General features: G+C 47.6%; 8 protein-coding genes across 8 annotated transcripts; all 8 read right to left on the reverse strand.

Annotated features, from left to right (window-relative positions):
* Positions 1-1,463: 1,463 nt before the first annotated feature.
* BBBOND_0110550 (Ribosome-binding protein 1) lies at positions 1,464-5,678 on the reverse strand (the record flags this gene model as incomplete). Its single annotated transcript, XM_012911489.1, has 1 exon — positions 1,464-5,678. One exon carries the CDS (start codon positions 5,676-5,678, stop codon positions 1,464-1,466), a length of 4,215 nt encoding a protein of 1,404 aa, XP_012766943.1.
* A 2,718-nt stretch (positions 5,679-8,396) lies between these two features.
* Positions 8,397-10,107, reverse strand: BBBOND_0110560 (hypothetical protein; the record flags this gene model as incomplete). The annotated part of the gene is made up of 3 exons (XM_012911490.1): positions 8,397-9,457; positions 9,563-9,707; positions 9,745-10,107. The coding sequence occupies 3 exons, from the start codon at positions 10,105-10,107 to the stop codon at positions 8,397-8,399; spliced, it is 1,569 nt and encodes a 522-aa protein (XP_012766944.1).
* Positions 10,108-12,380: 2,273 nt separating this feature from the next.
* BBBOND_0110570 (hypothetical protein) lies at positions 12,381-15,254 on the reverse strand (the record flags this gene model as incomplete). Its single annotated transcript, XM_012911491.1, has 1 exon — positions 12,381-15,254. One exon carries the CDS (start codon positions 15,252-15,254, stop codon positions 12,381-12,383), a length of 2,874 nt encoding a protein of 957 aa, XP_012766945.1.
* An 896-nt stretch (positions 15,255-16,150) lies between these two features.
* Positions 16,151-17,385, reverse strand: BBBOND_0110580 (XPA-binding protein 1, putative; the record flags this gene model as incomplete). Its single annotated transcript, XM_012911492.1, has 9 exons — positions 16,151-16,315; positions 16,349-16,400; positions 16,438-16,541; positions 16,608-16,750; positions 16,786-16,916; positions 16,954-17,050; positions 17,077-17,122; positions 17,161-17,257; positions 17,300-17,385. The coding sequence occupies 9 exons, from the start codon at positions 17,383-17,385 to the stop codon at positions 16,151-16,153; spliced, it is 921 nt and encodes a 306-aa protein (XP_012766946.1).
* An 81-nt stretch (positions 17,386-17,466) lies between these two features.
* BBBOND_0110590 (mitochondrial phosphate transporter, putative) lies at positions 17,467-18,639 on the reverse strand (the record flags this gene model as incomplete). Its single annotated transcript, XM_012911493.1, has 4 exons — positions 17,467-17,502; positions 17,540-17,751; positions 17,790-17,949; positions 18,121-18,639. 4 exons carry the CDS (start codon positions 18,637-18,639, stop codon positions 17,467-17,469), a joined length of 927 nt encoding a protein of 308 aa, XP_012766947.1.
* Positions 18,640-19,037: 398 nt separating this feature from the next.
* BBBOND_0110600 (peptidyl-prolyl isomerase, putative) lies at positions 19,038-20,316 on the reverse strand (the record flags this gene model as incomplete). Its single annotated transcript, XM_012911494.1, has 8 exons — positions 19,038-19,142; positions 19,177-19,261; positions 19,299-19,402; positions 19,666-19,760; positions 19,796-19,901; positions 19,939-20,015; positions 20,054-20,108; positions 20,233-20,316. The coding sequence occupies 8 exons, from the start codon at positions 20,314-20,316 to the stop codon at positions 19,038-19,040; spliced, it is 711 nt and encodes a 236-aa protein (XP_012766948.1).
* A 178-nt stretch (positions 20,317-20,494) lies between these two features.
* BBBOND_0110610 (DNA-directed RNA polymerase II large subunit, putative) lies at positions 20,495-21,350 on the reverse strand (the record flags this gene model as incomplete). The annotated part of the gene is made up of 6 exons (XM_012911495.1): positions 20,495-20,548; positions 20,586-20,657; positions 20,693-20,947; positions 21,067-21,150; positions 21,191-21,249; positions 21,284-21,350. The coding sequence occupies 6 exons, from the start codon at positions 21,348-21,350 to the stop codon at positions 20,495-20,497; spliced, it is 591 nt and encodes a 196-aa protein (XP_012766949.1).
* A 15-nt stretch (positions 21,351-21,365) lies between these two features.
* On the reverse strand, positions 21,366-23,336 carry BBBOND_0110620 (kinesin, putative; the record flags this gene model as incomplete). Its single annotated transcript, XM_012911496.1, has 1 exon — positions 21,366-23,336. One exon carries the CDS (start codon positions 23,334-23,336, stop codon positions 21,366-21,368), a length of 1,971 nt encoding a protein of 656 aa, XP_012766950.1.
* Between the last annotated feature and the right edge of the window lie 507 nt (positions 23,337-23,843).

Raw genomic sequence — 23,843 nt, forward strand, 5'->3', positions numbered from 1 at the left:
GTGGATGGATATGTCGAAAGGTTTAGAGCCGATATAGAATATAACGAGGAACTAAACTACAAACATTATTTTAACATATTGGTTAAAAGCATGAGTCTCCGTACACGTACCAGAAGTGGTGGATATCGCCGTAAGTACGGAAAGAAAGCGGGGAGGCCGGACAACAGGGCGTACCCAGTAAAGACCGAGAAACGATGAATTCAGTAGGCCGGGTATTGAGATTAACCATGAAGTGACACGTAAGTAAGCTCTACAACTCAGTAGACGCCGTCATGGAGGCTGAGAGCAGTCGTGCCGCTACGCAGCGAGGACAAGTTATGGACTTGGGGACAAGCGTACCAGGAGCCGGCCAGCGGGAACTAGTGCTACCAGGCCGCGATGCAGACTGGAGCTCTAGAAGATGATACCATATGCTACGACCGGTACCATGCCGCTATTTCCAAAAAAGAGACGCGGCATGCCGCTCATCCCTCACCACTTACAAGGTGTCGCTGTCCCAGAGTGTATGGAAGCAACTGGATGCATTGGCGCGGAGCCCGTATACAGGGTGTAGTGACGTAAGTCAAAAACACTTTCAAGGGTGAATGTAGCTCCGTTAATTATTTAAGTAGAGCATGAATTCTTAAGTGTTCCGAAAGGGAGTGGAAGTTGTGTTGTAACCACGCATCATTGCTAATAATTGAGACTATGAAGCTTTTGCAAGTAGGTTGATTATAGATTAGTGTCTGCTTATACGTCTACAGGGGAGACACTGGGCTACTGGGATGGACCTGCCACTTGATTATCAGCATGCGCCTTGCCACATGCTGTGAGATTGGATATTCATGTCATGGCAGCGTTGTGAGGAATAGATTTATGGTTGCCCCAGTGCAAGGTTGATGGCAAGATAGGGGTGGGGGTTATGGCCATTGTATGTCGTCAGTTTGCTGAGGGTGTTAGAGGTATAAGGTACGTTGTTCATTGCTGTGCAGGGTACTTCGTTAAGTGGTCAGACTGAAGATGGCAGGTCTGTGTAGTAGTAGTTGCAAAAACCAAAACTGCCCCAAGTGCATCGGCATAAGCATTGCCATCGGCGTTGTTGCATTTCCAGCCCTCGCTATATTGGTCCTCTACATCCTCGGTATATTCTATAACAAAAGCCTTGGTACAATGTTCGCCGAAATACGCGATGGGTTCCGTGGCTCCAAGCCTTCACTCCACTAATTTCATATGCTCATCCAGTACACATAGCCCTCACTGTAGCCAGGTCACATCCGATTTCAATTTGATTACGTTCATATGTATAACGATTATTCCACATGTAGTTATGTAGGTGAGGTTGTATAACCAGTGGTAGTGCGGTGTAGTTTTTGCTGAGCAGCATGGCTTATCGCACTCTGAAACAAAATCGCTACTCATTACTGTCACAGCCTATCACAGAGCAAAAAATGACGTAAATGCAATGAATGCTGTTATAGGCCAAGTTAGAGGCAGTGGCCATGTGCCTTAGTCAGGCAGTTGAGGTACGAGGCAAGTGTCAGCAAGGGGTCACTACCGCCGCAGCTAGGAGTGAGGATGGTGGCAAGGATGTTGCCAGTTTGTGATTTCTCAGGCGAATCATTCTTCTTAAATCCCATCCTTATCCTGCTCTTGTGGCACAGGTTGCACGGGTCGAAGAGGTGCGTCTTGAAGGTGGAGTCGTAGGCGTCGGTAAGAAAGGCCTGGAGGGGAGATGGCTTCTTGGGATCACTGCCATAGTTACAATTCTGCCAACCACCATGTGACTTCTCTCGATTACACTGCGACTTGAGGAACTCCAACTGGTGGTGGCAGGCGTAGGCGTAGTCACGCAGCTGGCAGAGGAGGGCGCAGCAATCAGGTTCATCGGATTGGTCAGATGACTTAGGCTTCACAAATCGTGATGACACATTCGCTCTCCATCGAGGTGCGATAGCGGTGAGCACGGAACCTGCAAACATGGCGGTAAGCTGGAGTATGTCGAAGACATTGTCAGGTAGGATGTTGGTGTGGTTGATGGAAAGTGCAAGCTGTGAAGGGTCTTTATGCAAGCCACTAAATGCCTTCTCAATACATTGCTTAAGAGTCTCATGATGCTTTTGGTTCCTAAGCCCTGCCAGCCACTGAAGCATCTCCCGGACGGTGCGCGGGGCCTCGGCGGGGAACAGCTCCGTCTCGGGGATGTCGGTGGAGCCGGGTGTGGGTGTTGAGGTAGCCCAGGAAGAGATACACATTTTTAGTTCCGGGCGATGGATTATTTCTGGATCGAAGTCTTGGGGTGGCGGCATAGACTGCTCGACATCTGGAGGCGCAATGTTGAATGAGACTGCAGGGAATGGTGGATCTACAGGGTCAGGCAGTGTCTCAGTTTTAATATGTGTTGAGTCATCATCAAAACTTAAGTCAAAGTTGAGATCGTTATCTGGCGATTTTAGTTTTGGGACGTGGATGTCAATCTCAAATGGGTCTGGAATTTTGCGCGGTACGTACGCCTCAACGATTTCCAAACCTCCAGGCGGTGGAGGGTCTAGATATTCTGTTGGAATGGGTGACAAATTGCGATTAGGGGCAAAAATAGAATTGCCTGTGAGCTGTGACCTGAATGCATTCGAGATGCGAAGATTTGCTGGTATGGTTGTGTCATTGATATGTGCGATAAGAGGTGAATGAGGGGCGTAAACCGTAAGTGGATCATTTTTATTTCCGGTGACGCCAATGCCTGTTGGGGATCCACGCATTGGCGTGGGTAAAGCTTTTTTTGCCGTAGGTATATGAATTCGCTTCTGTGTTTTCGAAATGTTCGGCGTCTTTATAGTGTAGCCAGTGAAAATAGCAGATTGCTGAGGGCCAAGTCGCTTGTTGCCCCTGGCACCAGCGGTGGTTGTTCCAGTTAATATACCGCTAACATACTGGTCGGCCACAGCCCTTCTATTCTCATCGTCCTTTTGTTTCTGCAACGTAGTGCTGAGATCTTCCGGCTTGTAATTCCCATCCATTAGACTCACCACTAAATCGTTTGAATGATCCACTACGTCCCCTTTCGCTTCTAGCATCTCTGCTTTGTAAACATCGGACACTACTGGCGTATTATCATACGACACGTCTACACCATCGAAATAAGTTACTGCACCTCCATTTAAAGCAATCATATTTGACAGATCTCCTGGAGAGAATGCAACAGGCTCAGAAGATTCAACCGGAGCACCTGACATGAACGCGTCATCTGCATTAGAACTTGTGAGCTGCTTCTCTATATCATCTCGAAACTTCCTTTGCTGAACTTCTTGCCATTCGGCATCCGCATCTACATCTTTCTGCAATACAAGGTGAGAGTCGCCATCTCCTATCGCTTCTCCCTTTACACCGACGTCATATGTTTCGCCATCATCTGCAACTTCGGTTCCTTTTAAAAAGAACACTTCTGGGTTGTGAAGGGCTGCCATTGCTTGATCCTGAATATACGCTGAATTGCGGGGTGAAGGTGTATTGATTGAGAAAGATACATTAGGCATTGCATCCTTCATTTGATTCGGTAGGGCCGCCCAATATGCATCTTTCAGAAATGCTGTTAATTTCTGTGGACCGAATACAACATCAATCTCTGGAAGCATAGCCTCACGTTGAAGTTGGCGCTGTTCCTCCTTTTCACGTTCCTTGTCCTCCATTCTTTGTTTCTCAGCTTCTTTTCTACGTTCTTCGGCTTCCTTTTGCCTTCTCAGTTTATCTTCAGCCATACGTATTCGTTCTTGGACATTTCTTTGTGTTTTTATATATTTATCATCCCATTTTTCATGAAGTTTTTGTTGTTCATTATAGTCATAATTCTTCACACAGTACGTACCGCTATCGTGCCAAAGTTTTATTGGTGTATATCCATCGGCGCACGTTAGTTTTTTAGTCTGGGACTCCTGATCATTCGAAGCACCGGGCACATGTCCACCCCTTCCTGGCGATCCACCGCTACCTGAACTTGAACCTGCAGCGGAGGATGTTGCAACACTGTCACTCACATTTGTCTGCGGACCATGACCAACTGGTTGACCAGCGTCAGAATCACCCGCCTGCCCATCTTGGCCCTGACCACTAATGGCACCATGGTCACCAGGTGACCCAGATCCTGCACTTGAATCACTTGAAGTATGAGTTTGTGGTGCCTGCACAACTGGTGAACTCCCACGCTTTTCTTCACTTTGACCACCCGCTTGACTTTGTCCTCCCTCCGCTTTCTTGCCCTGGTTCTGTGCTCCCTCTGCTTTCTTGCCCTGGTTCTGTGCTCCCTCCACTTTCTTGCCCTGGTTCTGTGCTGTCTCGGCTATCTTTTCTGGCACGACTTCCTTGGGGGCCTCGGGAACCTTGACAGGTGGAGCCTCCACTTTTGGGGGAACACGAACAACTCTTTCACCCTCCAACACTTCATCAACGGGCTCTTCCTTATCCTCCTCATCTTCATCCGGCTTTACAGCTGGACAACTGTCACCATCCAAAATCTTTTTCAACTTATCCAAACCCTCATCTGCTTTATTCAGCTTCTCAATTACATCACTCCAGTCCTTTGTCAGTACGTCATGTGTTTTCCATCTATTAAAGTCGTAGCCATGAAACGTGAATCCGTAGCGGAGAAGGTTTTTATTGAAATATTCCGCAAGCGCTTTGGACTGACCCCCAAGGACTGCACTGCCCCGAAATGATTTGTTGTTAATCTGTGTTGAGCTAGCAATGGATTGAACTTTCATCAATTGCGTTCTCACCTTATCCAAATTTCGTTTAAACCAACTCGCCAGTTTTTTAGCAATATCTTGAGTTTTAAGCTTATGATATTCCCGCGCATATCCTGTGAACGAAAAGGCTTTCTGGTTGAACAATTGGCCAAGGGGCCCTTTCAGTTCGGCACAATGTCTTTTTAAGTCTTCCAATTTGATGCACCTATCTTTGGCATATAAATGACTCTCAAAATCCTTATCATCCCTTACTGCTTCGAATATCTTACAAAAGTCCTGCACCAATCGGAGGGCGTTTGCGATATTGGGAGTGTCCGATCCGAAGGTGGACAACACAGTAGTGGAATAAACATCGAGGAAATAATTTTGCTTATCCTGATTGGAATACTTTTCCAAAATATTCTGAAGGTCAGCTGCCATAGCAGAACCCGGGTTATAGCCGCTTCTATGACCCATTTTCACCTCTCTATTTTGGAATCCTCCAGGAATAACGCCATATTTATTTTTGTCGACAGTTTCAACAAGATATCTATCTAGGTCAGTGGCCATGGATTCATGAAGTGCAACTAACCCAACCTCTTGATCTGCCCACCTCCCTCCACCCATTGCGGAAAATCTCGAGTCCACATGATACCTTAAGAAATAAATCGTGGAGAGCAATTTCGGGACGCACTGGAGAAAATAGTTGAGGGTATCTTTAGCGCTTTTATTGCCAGCATACGATCCGATTGGTTTAGTGCATATTTTACGATAAAAGTTTGATACGTGGGTAAGAAATTTAGACAGCTCTTCTGCAACTGATTTTTGATCAACGCTTTCATACATTTTTTTGAGTAACTTGTCTAGCCGATGCGCCACCAGACCTTGCATAAGCCGTCCCTGCCTGTCACTATGCAACCACTCCAAGAACTCCAAGCATTGCTTGAGAGTGGTGAACTCAGGAACGCTACCCTTAGCCGCCATTTCTTCCACCTCCAATCATCTACTAACTCACCCTTACAAAACACCACGACAAGCCTCCAGTACTATGTGAACTGGGAAACACCAGAGTGATCACACCTCTAAGGTGACACTGCTTAGTACAGCTGGGCAGACGACTGAGTGTGATGAGTGGAAAGGCTAGCAAGTGACGCGCTGATTAAATACAATACGCATCATACTAAGACAATGGCACACCTAAACCATTTTCCAAAATCCATGAACCATCACACGAATCCTATAGACATACCACTCACCTGAGCAGGGAAGGCGACAAGTCAAGGCAGCCATGTTGGAATGAGAGGGTGGAGAGTGGTAGCAAGGTAATATTGATAGTAGGGATTGTGGGTGTAAGTAGAGCAGTAAAGACAGACGTTTGGTTAGACGTTAGTTTTATAAGGTGGGCTGGGTGAGCTGGGCACTGCTGTCGTCAGGGGAGCGATCAACATCAAGGTGGTGGGTTTGGGCATGGTTACGGTGATGAGTAACATAACGGCCGAGATTAGATCGCAGGTGGAGGGACGATATTCTGTGCAAGCGGATGCGGCGGTCTAGTGCCCCAATACATTTACGTAACTAAAATAATATTATAGGAGTGACTTTTAGTGGCGCGGGTGATTTAACGTGAATTATGACATGTCTACGTATACTATGAGAACCTATGAGAGTCCACTGTAGGAGCTCCGTCGAGATGTTGGGAAGATGTTGGACAGTTTTCGGTATGTCATGTTTAGAAGACCGAAGTAGTAACATGAGCAAACGATGATGGCGACTATGAATATCGGAAGGAAAATCCACAAATATACCCGACTACAACACCAGCAACCGCAAAACAACTTACCATTGCATCTTGGACATTTAGGAGTATTACATATTTTCTTGCCTTCTTGGAAGGTTGTGCTACTCTGACTACATTGCATACACTTCGAACATTTTGAACAACACGCGGCACAGCACTTGCAGTTTGATTCCGTACACTGCCCGCCAACATCGTGGCACTTACATTTGCCACTCATATTCCCTCCGCCTCAACCTGCAAACATATCAATCACCTAGCAAGCACCCACCAACTGCAACACTACCACTGCCGCTCCCACTCCCCTCAACCTGCAAACATATCAATCACCTAGCAAGCACCCACCAACCACTCATCAACACGCACCTCAGCAACGCAACTGAGCTCTCATCAGCTTCAGCATCAGCCAGGTGCCCGTAGTCCAGAGAATAGCCAGCCACATTACGGCTATGCAGCTATCACAAAGGAAGTACAACTAAGCTAAAGCATGTTGATACCATCCTGTCCGTGGCATGCAGGTCAGCCTGTGCCAGTGGAGCAGTCAACTCCAACCATAAAGGACAGCACAAAGTTGGCAAAGCCGCTTCTGAATGTCATCACATTCGTGTCTTAATGAGTGCCTAAGTGAGCGACATTGCGTTGTTTTACTCTTTAGTTATTACGCCGTTTCCATCAATCTCCATAACTACACCGTTTACTAGCCATCACGTCAGAGTACCGGTGGCATTCATTTCCTAGGCATGCACACGATAACTCCCATGATAAACACCTACCTAATAGACAACCCAGTGTCTTCTGGGACGGCAGCTGTCAACAGCATATGTTGATGGCAAACCACCTATGTACATGACACTGACGAGGTGGGATGACTTAGACACGTATCACAATTGACGCACGTCCCAACATCCCAAACAACGAAAGTATCAATGCATCTATTAAATTCTCTGTCAAATGGCTGGGTGTATATTGGGAAACATATTTTTTAGGAGGTGCGTTAGAGTTTAGACTGGGTGGTGAGTGAGGTCCTGTTTTTAAATAACAGGTTTATACCACGTTAGTTGGTACGTCAAACTAGTATGATAAAAATTGTGTATATGCCAAATTCACTAATATATCTGACAGCACCTGACTGTCATGTGTGGCAGAATACCGCATCACAACAAAGATCACAGCACTAGCAGTGTACATCTATCTGCGATTATTATTACGTTTTGTTAACAAGTTCATCAGGTCGCAGTCGAAGTAACAGACGTAGGGTGAGCATGTTTCTGCTCGAGGAATGTAGAGCCGTGGCATCAATAAGCTGGGAAAGTCTGGTAATCAAAATTTGGATGATCTTCATGTGATGTAGAAACATATTAGCTACAGATAGTGCTGCGATGGACCATAGTCCTATAAGCGTAAAGAAGAATGGAAGGCGGACTCGGTAAAGCACGTGACCACACAGGTGATAAGATTTGCGATAGGCTGGCAGTTTACCACGACCTTCAAAGTTTAGAAGGTATACGAACACGTGAGTGGAGATTTCGATATACCCTCCGGCAGCGTGGATCCGTGAAATCAGCAGATTGGAATGGCAATGGCAGGGGTTGAAAGAAATGCAAGCTCGAAGTCTTAATCAAGGATCAATGACAGCGCCCTAGACATTGTCCCAGTTGAGGAAACGTTCGTATGGAGCGGAGCGGGTGTAACCAAGTCTGAACAATGTTGGATACGATTCGTGCAGCTTATTAACAAGGCCCCATACACTGGCTAATCGTTTTCATGCGCCCCCACTAAAAGGATAAAAAGCAATTGACGAGACAAAAGCCCATAACAGCCTTGAACCCTGTGTGTTTACAACAGTTGAGAACTAATAGCACGCCAAGGTCTCTAATTTTCAAAATATGTGCATGTTTGAAAATCATTCAAGATACACGGGTGCCGCCAGAGCGCAAAAATATAATCCTCTGTTCTGGGGTCAAATAATCATCTGACCTGCCTCTCTCCTCAGGTCTTTCCACTTCCATTGAAGCCTCCGCGCCACCATCCCCTGGTATAACTGTGATTGCAGTTTCCTTTGGTTCCTCTGGAAATTCTGTTATTGCTTCTTCTTGTTTTGTCTTATCTGACACGCTTTTCTCTTGTTTCAGTTTTTCTTGCCTTCTTTCTTCCCTTATCTTCCATTCTTTCTTATTTTCCGGTACTATTTTCTCCTTGTCTGTCTTATACGTACCAAACAACGCGCCATAGCACGCAATGTTGAGCAGTGAGCCTATCACAATCATGTACATGGTCGACTTCCTCAGCGCCTCGGTGTTGTTATCTTTGAGACCCTTTTCCATGTCATCAATTGCCTGTGTTGACGGGGCGTAACCATGCAGCTTCTCTGACACGTACGCGAAGATTTCGACGAAACTGACGCTGACCGAGATACCCGATATGCACTGGATGATGGCTGATGCGCTGGCTTGGTACTTGTCCTCGATGACTTTTCTCATAATAGGTCTATCTACTCCGCCAACTGTGACCAAAGTAGCCCCGAGAACCGCAAACTCTATGTAGTGATACCACATCAGACGTCCGTCTGGAGCCGGGGACACAAAGAACAACACACAAACGATTAATCGCACGCCCATCACGACAATTCCGGCTATCAGCTCGCCAAATTCCTTATGCGTACTTGTGATTTTTTCGATAACTATACCACCAGCCGCAGTCCCTGCCGCGCCTCCAATCGTTGTGACCAAAATCGCAATTCCAACCTTCATATCAGACACACCCAAATATTCCAGGTACGTGATCATGTACGGCAGGGTGCACATCGGAGCCTCCGCGATAAGCATCGTGAATATACACAGAAATGCGGACCAAGAATTGAAAACCGCCTTAAAGGCTCCGGATATTTGGTTGATAAAGTCGTTGATGGAGTCATACGGAGAAATGAGTTCCTTCGGAGTTTGCATTGCAAATATAATCGCGATGCCAACTGAAATCCACACATAACCCAACACAATGTATGATACGCGCCAACCGATAAATCCCAGCAAGATGTTTTGAGCAGCCTCTGTGGTTATTGCGGCACACAACATACGTCCAATGCAATTCAGCGCATGAAGACGGGTGAACGTGCTGCTACTGGTACTGCTCTCCTCATCATCTTTATCCGAGATAATCTTTTGCTGAACTGGATAGATGCAGCCGAATGCGGCGCCGTGTAAGAAACGCAAGAAGAGGATCTGCAGACGCATCATCAGTGCAAACCTTTTAACCTACCGACGAGTACCGTGACGTGGAGCTTAGCAGAATGGAGGCAATGCCCATGAATAATAGCCCAGCAGACATCACCAGATTAGTCTCAAACGCATCCGCCAGCAACCCCCAAACGAGCGAGAAGCACAACCGCGACATGATAGACACAGTCATCAGCATTGTCTGCTGTTGCTTCGTGAAGCCCATAGTTGACTCGAAGAGCCTCATGCACAAGTACAACACCTGCTGCTCGTAGCCCTCAGTGAACGACACCACGTGGTACAACACTTGACCGAAGGTGCCATAGTCTTCAGTTTGTTTCTTTGCTTCTTTTCCTGAAGGTTCCGAAGTAGTTACTGCAGGTGATGACGCGTGTGGTTCAGACATCGTTCCACACTAATGTTCACTTATCATCATTGGATGGGCTTCAATATAAAAACCGCTATGGACGCGTAACGTACGGATCAGAATGTGAACTGCATTAAAACAGATGTATGGTATTATTTTTCATAGCGTATCCATGCGATATAATCGCCCGGTGTGGAATTAGAGGCCACATATCACGTGACACATAATACCATCATGACGAACGACATCGTTATATACACATTACGTTGCACCACAGAAGAACACATAGAAATTTACCTAAAATTTAGGGAGCTAAGGGAATAACGTATAATGATGAATAACTAAAATAAAAAGATATTCACATATGTAAAATATGCATAGATCCTGGTCTTATAACCGCTCCGTTTGACGTCACAAAACTACCTTCATCTACAATATCAAAACATTCTAACTGGAAATGTTTGTGGTCATTGCATCTCTTAAGCTATTATATTACTGTGTCTGACAAACTAATCGGTGCGGGTGAAAGATTGGATGAAGCATCTCGATGAGAGTTGCAATAGGTGGGCATGTTGCAATGGGAGATCCAGCACGGACTTCGTGAGCGCTGCTTACACGTGGATTCACAGCGACGCAGTTAGAACAGGAGAAGACATGGGATAGTGCTATACATAAGCGATTTTGGTATTCGGTGAAATCCACAAAATTTATGGCCTCCACCTCGCAAGGTTACGTTGAAGCAAATGCATCCACAAATCAGCTTCTATCCGTATTGCTCGTAATTGTATAAGGTCGCATTGGGATACATTAATACCTTTGATCACCCTTCCACCTCGCTCAAGCATTGGTTTTCCTACTTTAGACATGTGGTTGCTGTGTAATTCAGCATACAATCATGTTTGATTGTACGTTATGTAGACATAATGTGTTGACTGTCTACGTCCTTATGATACGAAGCTTTGGGGCAAATTGTGCTTTCTGCAACGCTGATCCATTTTTAACCTGCAAATATTACAACCCACACTTTACACCTCTGCGAATCCGTTACATACAGACCACGCATGTTTTGTACATCATACATAATCGACAGAGTACATATGTCCCTTCAATGTACGATAACATGTATTTTAACGGAGCTCAGCTACACTGCATCATTCCAAGGCCATTTTGGCGTTACCCCTTAATATTTAGCGCATGACATATGCGTATGAGATAACAGTATACACGAATATTGATCCAAAAATAGTCTTACCTCCGACCATTTCAACCTAGGTGTCACCCATGTTCTTACGGGACAGTTAACTGGAGTGCTGTGAACCCCCGCAATAATACATGTACAACACACATGAGTGTTACTGCTTCATCGCTGTTGAATTTCAAGAGTTATACAGCGCTCATTACCCTTAGCTACCATTCATCGCCCTCTTACTATTAGTATTGTGGCATCCACTCCGAGGCACCGCAATCCACCGTACTACGAAATTTTCTCACTATATACATGAAATCACATTTACGTAAAACATTTCATATACCCTCATGGTGTTATCACAAAACCACTCACGCTGACATTACGTCCCATAAGCCAATCTTAATGTGTCTTCAATTATGGTAAAGTCTCATAACTTTTCTGCTCACTTCTAGCATTGACTCCATCTAACATATCTTGTTATCCTTACTGGCGCTCAACAACCTAGCATCATGTATTCTCCACCTTTCTCTATCCCATCCCACCGAACTGTAATCACTGTGGGTGAGCCCAGCGACGGCGCAAAGTTCAGCAACCAGCAATGCCGACATAGTTAACTGTAGCTTTCTAAATTATCCGATGTAGTGCGCCGTGAAGATGTAGCGTGGCGGTAGATCGCTACCTCCGTGCCTCACCACCGGTGGGTTGATGTTGGCAGCCACTGTCACCGTGGTGGGTGGTTAATAGTAGTGGAGTTCTTGTACTAATGGGATATTTGCCGTAAAAGATACGTCTTTGCCTATTTAAAGTGTTGCCTTACTCTTAACTTGTTAGAATATATGGAGACGGCCACATGACATCTGTGTCACTTTGATGAGATGTAGTGCACATGAAGGGTGTTGTGAGACGTAATCATACATCATGCATTAAACTGCGGTAATGTTTTTAACGAAGGACCATACACGTTGCTGTAACATTAGAAAATACTAGTAAGTTGCCACTGCAATTGTAATGTTCGAACTGAGAGTAATGCCGTTACGGCAACAAACACGTCACCATAGATACGAACATGAACTATAACAATTGCCATGTGCGATTGCCAGGCAGGTTACCAAATCTGAGTTATTCATACTTTGGCGTAATAGTTTTCGATCTGGATGGTGGATAGGACTATGCCCTTGATGGTGACACATCGGCACTCCAACGGCGGGGTTTGGCGCAGGATCTCGTATGGCCCTACAACTGAACTATATAGACGCACGGTTACGAAGTGATTGGAATGTGATGCTACCAAAGACTGGCTGATGTCACTCAAGTTCTTCACTTCACCCTCCACTAACACTTGGTCGAAGCAGTTGGGTGGGTCGAGTACGTACGGCGCCGGGCAGTAGAATGCTGCTTCTTTAGCGGTCTGAATGTCAATCTTGCAGCCGATTTGTTGTCTGTCAGCATCGTAGAGTTTAGGTGTCTCGGGCTTGAATAACGTATCTCTTGACTCAGTAATTCCGCACCCTTGCATGTATGGGTCCGTCATCTCTACGTCAATTTGAACTACGTTCCACGTGTATTCCTCCAACGGCGTTAAAGTCAGGGGAATGTCAGCTGCATACTCGACATCGTCGATTTGATCAAAATCTGATTCTGATAGCTCCTTACCGCAAACGAATATCATTGGCACGTACTCCGAGTTATCTGGATCCCTGGATACCAAAATTGCGCCGCTATTGGATTTTATTGTAAAATAACTATATTGATTGTTATCTTCTAACATAATGATCTCTATTCCACCTTTTGTGCCAGCTATTCTATCTTCCTTTCGCTTTGGAACTAGCATAGTTCCTTCTGCGGTCGTCTCTACAGTGTAATGGTTGAATTGAACATAATATGGTAACCAGTTAGGTAGTGTGATGGCGTTATCATCACCGTTGTACAACGCATCATCCAGAACACACCGCATCGAGAATTCTGTGCCCCAATGTAGTTTTATAGGTCTCTGGGGTGTGTTGTGTAGCACAATTGATCGCAAAGAAGCGTGATGGTCGTGTAAATATGCCACCTCATTCAAGGGAAGTAATAAGTAAGGCAGCAATCTTTGATTTGCGTCTTCACGTCTGACTGTATACTCATACTCCTCACGACGGTTGGATTTTAAAATAAGTCGAGATGTCTCGTATCCATGTTCATCGACACAACTGCAAGCGTGACTGACGGGCACATTTTGGAAGCTCATGTCGAATACCTGAAATCCTCGAACGGGGTAAAGTGTGACATTGCGCACAGCTGTAGGAAATGGCGCAATCTGATTGGAGGAAAGATCGTACCCTGTGGACTCGCAATTGTTTGGAAGCAGCTCCTCATTGTCCCCGCATTGAATGCCGGCTTGCTCCTCGCCACTCCTGACATCTAACAGCCATTCAGATGTTAAAGGCATACCATTCCGCATGTATCTAATTGTAAGAGAGCCAATATCATTTGCCGGATCAAACATACCTGACCTCCATCTGTCACAACCAATAATATTGTAGCGATATGTAGGCGCGAATGAGACGTTCACTACAGCGCGTATTTTTTCGAGAACGTATTCGTTCCTAGATATGACTGTCCAATGATATAAAAACGAGTTGTATCCTTTTCGTAACGCCAGAGGTCTGTCCATACGGTACTTCAGCGTCACCTCTCCTCCCTCCACTTGGGATACATCTACCTCGATCGCGCCGCCAGTGAATGCTTCGTGGATCAAGATTTCGTCGTAATGATCGATGTCATAAATTGTTTGTCTTTGGCGTACTACCAACGACATGTCCGGCTTGAATTCAGTTTCGTATTCATGGGTAGATGGAAGTTGCGATAATGGGACTGTCGAAGGATCATAGTCAACATCGCCGTCTTCTTCGAATTCCGAGTCAGCAGCAGCCGACTTGACTGTCTGTTTTGGCAACTTTATGGTGAACGTAGCACCCGGATGTAGCATCACTGAACACCAGGGGCCACTAATAGGCTTCAACCTGTTACGAGCAATCATGCTAGCTATGTCACAAACGTATTCAGTTTTCCAACGGATCTCCATCCTTGCTTTCACGTGACCAGTCAAAGGATCTATGCACCGGCATTCGCCGTTGAAACGGGGTAATGCTAAGCCATTAAAATATCTCGCCACAACCCATTTTCCACGATTATATACATGCTTATATGAATGTGGTGTAGGAGCACTCACAACTCTGTTCATCTTGTCCAAGAGATGCCTCATGCAATCATCCGGTTCAGTGCGCCCTTCACAAATAAAACCGATTGGCGATTCTGATACCGGATCTACCACACACGACCGTGTGCCCGTTTCGGAGTCCACGGTAACATTATCCGAAGCAAAAAGAGATGAAGGACGGCTTCCACAACCTTGAAGGGGAAGGGATGTGTTTCTTCTATTCAAAAAGAATACGCCCAGACCCTTTCCTATATTTGACATTTCTTGTACCAATGAAGTGACTGGAGTCCAAGGAATTTCTTCTATGAGACGAAATCCGTTGAGGCGAGCAAGTTGTCCTTGCAGCGCATCACTCAATACCAAATCCCTAGGACCACAAATGAATACCACACGTTCTTCAGTAATGGCATGTATATATTCATCCATTAGATCGATATGCAACTCAGTTTGCGAGTCGTTTGACACTTTCCAAGCATATGAGCGTGGTACTTCGGTGACCACTACCTTCGAAAAAAGGACGGAGTGAAACTTGCCGTCTTCAATCACATATGTTTTGAGACTGACGTCATGATCAGAGGTTGATTGGGGATGCCATACATACTCAGTACCGTTGACTTGGTGTGGACATGTCAGAGATGCAATCCCAATGTCATCCATGTTCATCTGGAATGCAACTACGGCATTGGTATACAAAGAGCTCATACTATCTATGAAATCATATTCCACTGCGTATATGAATTCAAACAAGTGGAGACTTATTGCGCAAATGGCCAACGGGACTCTCATCAATTTCGCCATGTTTGTCATTTGAGTCAGACGCTAGACAAAAATAATCCCGAGTAAAAATGACCTTCAACCAACCTATAACGCATGCTTATATGCATTAAGTAATACGTATGGCTAGTAATTTTTCAAGAAGTAGTAATGAAATTCACAGCCCCAGCTAGCTGGCTTGTTACGGAATAATTTTCCTAAAAAAATAAACAGGTCTAAGAATTGAAGTCACTCTAGTGGACATCAATGGTTGCGTTCTACTATTGATAAAAATTTAGATGCAGACTATAACACTAAGATTATTACATGAAGCATCGTTGCCCTTCCCGAGAAAATTCTCAACAAGACACCCATTATTGGCGATACATTATCTTCACAAGGCTATGACCATTCTCCATATGGCGATAGACAGCGCATATAACCAGGTGGAGAAGATGTAATATGAGCGTGAAAGGCGCCAATGCTTTTTAAAGGATCAGACGATGTCCATGGTTGTACCAAATGTTGTGACGTTGGAAGGACTTGTGGCTCGATTGTATAATATGCATCTACTAGCAGTTTACATCTCTGATCGCACAAATTACCACATCCAACGGGATGTTAGATCAACAAACCCATACGTTGCGATGAGGGATGTGGAACCCAGAGAAGATTATGACTCGGCCAACTAACCTGTAGCCCAACCTGCATGGATGGCACCAGTGACCATCGCCAACGTACCGACGTGGATCCCGCAACCAGTATCAGCGTGAGGCGGCAGAAACGCAAAATTGAAAACCGGCCCTAGGCACGTAGCCACATAGCACACTTTAGAATGAGAGGACATAATAAGGGACAGTACTTCTATTAAGAGATCTGTACTACATGACGAATCAAAAGTTGGAGTAGCGCGTGAATGCGATCGAAGCTACACATTCGCCTTATTGAGCGCTTAAATTAAGCCGACTAAGATGTTCGGAACAGTTCCTCATCCGACGCTCCTCGAGCCATGGCAAGTAGGAAGTCTTGTACTCCTCTCTACATTTTTCCAGGTTCTTTAAATGTTCCTCAAATCCTTCACCGGTCATCGAAGAGACACCGTCACTCTGCACATTTTAAGACATACAACATCATCTTACCTTGATGTCTGAGTAGAATTCGTTCAGCATGAGTGCGCATGAGCGACTGAAGCTGTGGCAGCATGATCAATTCCCACGACAAATCATACCTCGCCATGTAAGAATCATCTTGCATAACTGCTTCATAGAACGCGTTGTAATCGTCCATCCACTCTAAGCACTTTTCGTGTCGGTCGACATCTGCGACTCGTGACTCATGACCGGAAATGGCATACCTATTTTGTTAAAACATGCGATAAAAGGTAAGCGCGACTTGTACATGACGCTGTAAATCGGTGTTAAGTTTATTAGATGAGCCTACCTGCACGCGTACACCATGTTTGCCATGAAGGTTACAGGTAACTGTGACCTGCACGTGTCGATCACGTAGTTGACCATGGTGGGGAAGGAAGACGCCAGCGACTCTGCTCGCAAATGTGCAACAAATACTACTCAACGTGTGGCCGCACCTAGTATCACCGTGCCGCTTGCAGACCAGTTGAACACTTCGATTTGTCCTGGCGTGTCGATTACTATATAGTCAAGTTTTGGGCATCGACGATCCAGGAGTTCCAATACCTTGTCAAACCTAAGTATACGTTATCAATGAATCCAGAAATGTTTACCTTGTGACGAATAGGTTGAGACATGTCATAATAGCACCATTTGGTCCCAAGCGGTACTTCTTCATTACATTGCGGTACTTGATGGACTCGCGGATGTCTGCATTAAGCTGATCTCCTACGTACCACACATCACTCTACCGATGTTTGGCGTATATGGTATCTTGGTGACCTGCAATGGCTGTTCGTTTGCTGGATGCTCCGACATACCGCGGGGTCGAGGTTGATAGAATAGACCTTTTTACCGTGCACCTTCAAGTTGTCAATGAGCGCTCGCACATAAGACGTCTTTCCGCTGCCAGCCATGCTGCAAAGTTGGTGGAAGGTTGTGCGTATTAAGGCATTTTACCCTATCACGACGATGGCAAGGGTGTTCCGTCCCTTTGCTGCAACCGGCTTCAGCAGCACATTATCGCCGGGGTCGTTATCGTTCATAGTGATAATTAAAAAATTATTTCAGTGGTTTCGAGTGACAAGGGCGGAGCCCGGCCTTCTTCTGGCGCGCCAAGACAACTCTCACTTGCCACCACTGGTCTGTAGCCCTACGTACGCCTAAACATCGTGATTTCACCTGTTAACTGCATCGTACCTTAAAAGTGTCGTATATCCACCACTGCAGTCCCGTTAAAGTTCCTATCATGATTACCCTGGTGCCAAGTCCGCGAGTGAACAGGTTGATGCCACCAATGTCTTTAGCTATTTTGGCTACTCCCTTGCCCTTGTTTTCCTCCTTTCCAAGCTGTGAAATCAGGTTGTCGGCCGGGTGGGAAACGACCGCGCAAATGATTCCGGCGATGTAACCTGCGCAAGCTATAGCTGAATCACGGAGTACGACGTACCTGAGGCGAAGGTGACACTGAGCTGTGTCGCCTTTGAGTAGCTGCTCTTTTCTCTGGTCAGTATCTTGTCGTAGAAGATGCCTACGACCTTCTCGAAGAAGTAGAATTTAGCCATGGTGTACGGCACTTGTCGGCTCCAGAGCGCCTTGAGGCTTCCGAACTGCAAAGTAATGAGCGATATTGCAAAATGGGGAGTATATTTATGGCATATAGCAATAAAAAAGTAAACCATGGTCACCACTTTTGTATTTTTAGAGGCACTGGGTTACCGTTATGGCAACCATGCACCTTGTCCACAAGCAACCGCGTTCATCCTAGATAAACAACTCACCGGGAAGTTAGTTTCGTGTTTGTAGACCCACATGCGCCGTGTAGAGGCAAATATGTTGTTCGACCACTTGTCGGCGGGCGGGGCGGTCTGTATCTTCACCTTCATCATTTCCCAGGGGCAGAGCAAAACGTCGGCGAAAACTTCGGCAGAGGCACTTGCCGCCAGCCACATGGCACCCTTGTACTGTTTGGCCTTAGACTCGCCAAGCATTCCCCCATATACATCCTTGAACACCTCGTAGAGGCCGAATTTCCCAAGCCCCTGTAGCGAGTATCCCACCAGCGTTGGCTGCCATCCTCTCATGAGCCCACCTAAACCTTCCTGGCTCTTAATGAGTTTGGCACCCGATATAAGCCCGGTGTATTGCTTCGGGTTAGTCTGCATTCGGCATTTGGTCAGATCCAGCGGCGTGACCAGGGTGTGCGTAAGACCACAGGAGAGCGTCCCGCCGAGCATACATTTTCCGTAGTACGACGCGTCATGCCCTTGGTTGGCGGATGCAGATTGTTTGCCACTCATTTTGAAGCCAAGTGATTGGAAGGATTTTGGTTATGGTAGCGCGAGCGCCATACCAGGTACGTGCAGGCCCAAGTGTCTACTCGGGCGCGTTAGGCGCCCCTTACGCCGGTAAAATGCGAAGCAAACAGCCATAAGATTTTAATTGCAGCGTGTTTTGACAGATAAAACACAATTTCACACCTAACTTTGGCTTCTATCCGCCGACGGTTCGGTTCGCATTGTTTCGGACACGAAGTTGGTTGGAAGACGGATGAGCAGGGTCACCGGCTGACTGCTGGGTAAAGCTGCGATATCGATATATGCTACCCACATCGTGTCGCCGCTCCTAAGTACGCTATACGCCAATCCTACAACAATGCTTGTCCTATGCTTCTCTCGCTGATGCAGCTGCTGTCTCACTAGAAGTTGTAATGAGCGCGCTTATATACTTCGTCTGGCAGGACGCGTTTCGACGACTGCTCACGGTCCCACTGCTGTTGGCAGAAGATCGGTTTTTCCCTGTCCTGGTCGAGTTATAGGTGACTTTCTTCAACTAACCGTTTTGACTATGTAGAGCGAACCGTCTCTTCGCACTGGGTTGTCTATGTCGGGATCATAAACACAGTCTAGTGGGATTTCTCCGCTGCGACTAAATGCGTTTTGCTCCTTGTTTGACCTACCAGTTGAATATGCTCACTGGCCTTTTGGGGCGCCCCAACATGGACCCCTGCCCTTCGATAGCGTCCAATACGTCTTCGCCGTATTCCAGGTGTCCAAATACCACCTATACACGCATGTTACCTGGGGGTGCGGAAAGCGGATATGTATCATATCTATCGGCCAATAATCACGTTTCGCATTTTTGCCGCCAACGTAGAGTTGCATACAGCACCACATACGCCCACTAACAAAGCAGTGCACCACGCCATAGCGGCCAGCAGTGTACATCGCTTCGTTGGATAGGTCTCGGGGCATCGCGGTGTCGGTGCCAATCTCACTTCACCAAACCGTTGTATCACCGTCGCATCGACATCTCGGTCAACTCACCATTTTGTTGTCCAGATGCGAGCAGGGCCTGAATGTGATGTAGAATTGCGATCCGTTGGAATGTTTGTGCCTCGTCTTTGCCATTCCCAGCACGCCTGCTACGTCTCATGCAACCATCTATTCGACCTACCACGCTTGGAGTGCAAGTATGCGTACGACTCATCTCGCATATATTGGCCGTATATAGATTCACCACCGTATGAATTTCCGGTGTTGAAGTTGCCTCCTTGGCACATCTGCGTGGGTCATGCGACGTTAGCGTGCATCACGTACGAATCCGGTAGTTATGCGATGTATCGGCGTGTCCTTGTACCACCTAGGCCGCAGGTAGTACCCCAGACCAGTCTCCCCTGTTTGCTTTGTGTTGGTCTTTAGATGTCGTTATTACCTGTACAGAGTGCTCGGAAGTTCTCGCATGTGTACGGCAGCTTGTCCATAAAAAGCTGCAGGGCGATTAAGTTGATAGTCACCAGGGCAGTGCCACTACACAGTACACCAGCCATGCTGCCGAGAGAACTGAGATTAGTACCCACTTGAGGGACCCAGTTGGTGGCGTCGTCTACATACCTCAAAAATCATGCGCCCGGCGTTCCTGCCGCCGATCGATATGTCGAAGAAGACACGCGGGTTGGGTATGGGTACCAGCGGCATCTTATATTGCTGTTGCTCGTGACGCTGCGGCTGCGCGGTTCGGCATACTCGGCCGGGGAGTAAGCGCGGCCGCTGGCGTGACCGGGAAACTTCGTCGACTGTGGTAGTTCAACGATATTATACTTATAGTTATGACGAATTTCGTACGTCACTAAACCGCCACTGGCGTACGTGGTGCTCAGAACTCGAACTCGCCTTCCAGTTTTTCGAAAGGCACCTCGAGGCCGTTGACCTTCGCGAGATGGCATGCACACATCTTTGAAAGTTACCTGCAATACGCCATACTTCAGCTTCACCTTCCAAACGTGCGCCCCGCTTTTCTTGCGGCTGGGCCGCGTTAGCTGCAATTTGTGACGCGCGCGTGCAACGGACCTACCTTGTCTAAAACCCCTATGACCAGGTCCTTCGTCTCCGGCTCCTGGTCATCCAGTTCGCTCACGTCTGAGATGCTGAGATCGTCGTCTGCGTTGTCCGCAGCCGGCTGCTCAGCCTGCGCGGGTTCGGCGCGCTGCGGTTCGACCAGGTCCGCTTTGGCGGCGGCGGCCTTTTCCAGAATCTCTGCTCCCTGCGCGCTTTCTACTTCCGCATCATCGAAGTCGTTATCGGAATCCTCCGGCGCCGGCTGCTGCTGCTCCCTGAGCGTTGCTTACATCGGCACCTCGGTGAAACTAACGGTTCCTTCGGCAAATCCTCCGCGAAGCTGTAGGGCTGCACCGTTCATATGCCATCATCCAACAACATTTGACCTACCGCTGTGCTATACGTGTCAATGTGTGTAACGTGTTCGCCTCGGTTCACCGCGTCGAGGCGCTGTCGTAAGACTTCCGTCCATTTCTGCTCGGTTTGTGTCGCCTCTCGTAGCGAGTAACCCAACCTGTTTGATAGCGCCGAGTATGCGGTTATTGGTGAAGCTGGCGCATTTCTCGATGGTTGCTGCGGTATATGAATCGCGACACATCACACCAACCTTCGATGATTTGTTCATTTAGTTTGTCAAGCGAGATCGCGACTGCGGATGACTGCTGGCGAACCATTTTGCCGTTTATTCATTACGAGTGTGTGTCATGGGAGGGTTTGCGGAGCGTTTTTAGCAGGCTGACGAAGGCGTGCTTGCCGGACAGGGGCGACGCCCGCAGCGACTTTATCACTGCGTTGTGCACTGATTCCGGCAGCATTTGTCCTATATGCGCGATTGCAGTGTACGCCTCCTTGAGCGCTGCGGCGTAATCAGCCTCCTCCGTCTCGGCACTTGGCGCCTCCAGCGCCACCTTCACCTCCTTCGCGCGCTGGGCATACTTGAGGCTGTTTGAGCTCTCGCTCATGAACTGCGAGCCCGGGTGTATGGCGGTTATCATGACGACCGCGGCGTTGTTGAAGAGCGCATTCTTCAGCAGCAGCGTGAGCTTACTGTCACGGTACTTTATCCTGGCCTTTCTCGACGTCGTATCTGCGAGGCCGCTGATGCAGTTGGCCAGAGCCAGCAGCGATTGGTTGATATAAGAGCTTTCCTTCAGCCGTTCGGCGCGCGCCTCGCCTTCACCAGCGCGTTCGGACCCCGCCAGGTCGACGAATGAGAGCCTCGCCGTGGTGTGCTGCGTGCTCACAGTGATCTGCATGATGGCGTGCGACCTGCTTGACTGTCGATTCGCGTCTGTCATCGCCATTTTCCTCGCCTTTATCCCCTTGGCCAGAAGCACGAGGACGCTGTCGCAGTCATCCACCCTGATCACGGTGAGGTGTGGGACACGAACTTCCCCGTTGTCCTCCTGGACATCCAACTGCCTGTTTCCCGTGGTCAGCAGGTCGAATACGCACTCGTTGTACACCTGCATGAACGAGAAATGCACGAGTGCATCGGGGTACAGCTCCTGCCTGAGTTCGAAAAGGCTCTTTAGCGACAACTGCACGATTCCTTCTTCCTTTTCATCTCCGATCATCGTGTACGTCTTTCCCGCGCTGGTACATCCGTATGCGAAGACGGTCCCGTTAATCCCCTCGAATGCTTTGGGAACCAGGTCTTTCGCGGTGGCCTCGTAGATGTCCTGCTGCGAAGCGCCCCCATCGAACGCGCTGTCGAAGCCGTATCTATATACCTTTGGCCTCTGCGATTCCAGGACGCTGTGAACGTTTCCTGGTTTGTGGACCTCGACAACGTTGTCTACTAGTCGAATGGCCGGGATGCCGTTATCATCAATCGGTCTAACGCGAACGACAACCTTGATATTCTCCGCACATTCAGCTGGGGTGTTATCTCTCGCCCGGTCAACTGACGGTAGGTCTTCCTGTGATGCGCCATCAACCTCTATCGGTTTACATGGTTGGTTGGTGTAGTAACTCTCTAGAATCTGACGTATTTCAATAGTCTCATGCACGCTGCTGAATCCACCAGTGTCCACCGACATCGGTGACAAAAACTCTTCCACCTCCTTATGAGACTCGCAGTCAAGGAAGAGTGCGTCATCCCTGGCGATGCTGTGGGTGGGACTTGGCAACCTCGATTCCATATTATGTTGTCGTTTAATGCGAGATTCCGAAGGGCATGATCTTGAGGTCGCGATCATCGGCGTTGTAAACTGATTGTTTTCCGCGCATTTAGTCGGCGTGCTCATGGTTGAGCATGCGGCCACCATCTCCGCACCGTCACTACTGCTGCCCTCGGCAACTGCCGTATCCATATGATCCGCACTTTTCAGGTTCACAGCGAGGTCACTGACCAGTGGTGCACCGTCGAGTGCCCCATGCCATGTGGATTGCACCAGCTTCCGGTATCCGCGGTTGCGTGCCACCCTTTTGGGAGTCCCTTTATCGTCCATACCCCGTCTAAACCTCTGGGTCAAGTTAGAATCTTGAACGTGCTGCAGAGGTTTGGCGCTATCGCCTTCGGCGCTCGGGCGGCCCTGTGGCGACACAAGTCGCAATGCTATCCTCCCACTTGGCGACACCCTTTTGGGCGAGGCAGATGTGCATGACGCATCTGCCGTTTCCTTCCTCCCGGCGTCCACTACAGCACTGAGGTCCATTGTTAGCGACGCTGTGTAGTCGTGTCTACTCAGGGGCACATTGAAGAAGCGCGCTGAGCCGACTAAACGCCTGGCCAGGTCGACTACACCCGGTGGATTCCAACGAGCATTCTACAAACGCGGTACAATAAGGTGACGTATTTGTTTGCTGTGTGCTTAGAAGCAGTTAAATGTGCCGTAGTACAGTGGAAGAATCGCGCAGCCTCGCTGCGTCAACGGTGGCGCAGCTAGCTATAAATGTCCACACTAGCTCATGATACACCTACGATCGCCAAGTAGTACTATTCAACTTCCCGAATCCTCAGAACGCCATTCGGCAGCTGTATGTGTTAACTCAGGACATAAGTCAGAGGCACCGAAATTCCAGCCACATCACGGAGTTCCGGTTCTAGTCACAACCAAATTGCGCATGGTTATGACGCATATGACCCGGATTATGCAATTCAAAGCGCCTTTACAGGCACGGACAAGCCGAATATCACACCGCTCTGCGTATGCTCGCCGGCG

This window comes from Babesia bigemina (genome assembly GCF_000981445.1).
Source record: "Babesia bigemina genome assembly Bbig001, chromosome : I".
Lineage (NCBI taxonomy): Eukaryota > Apicomplexa > Aconoidasida > Piroplasmida > Babesiidae > Babesia > Babesia bigemina.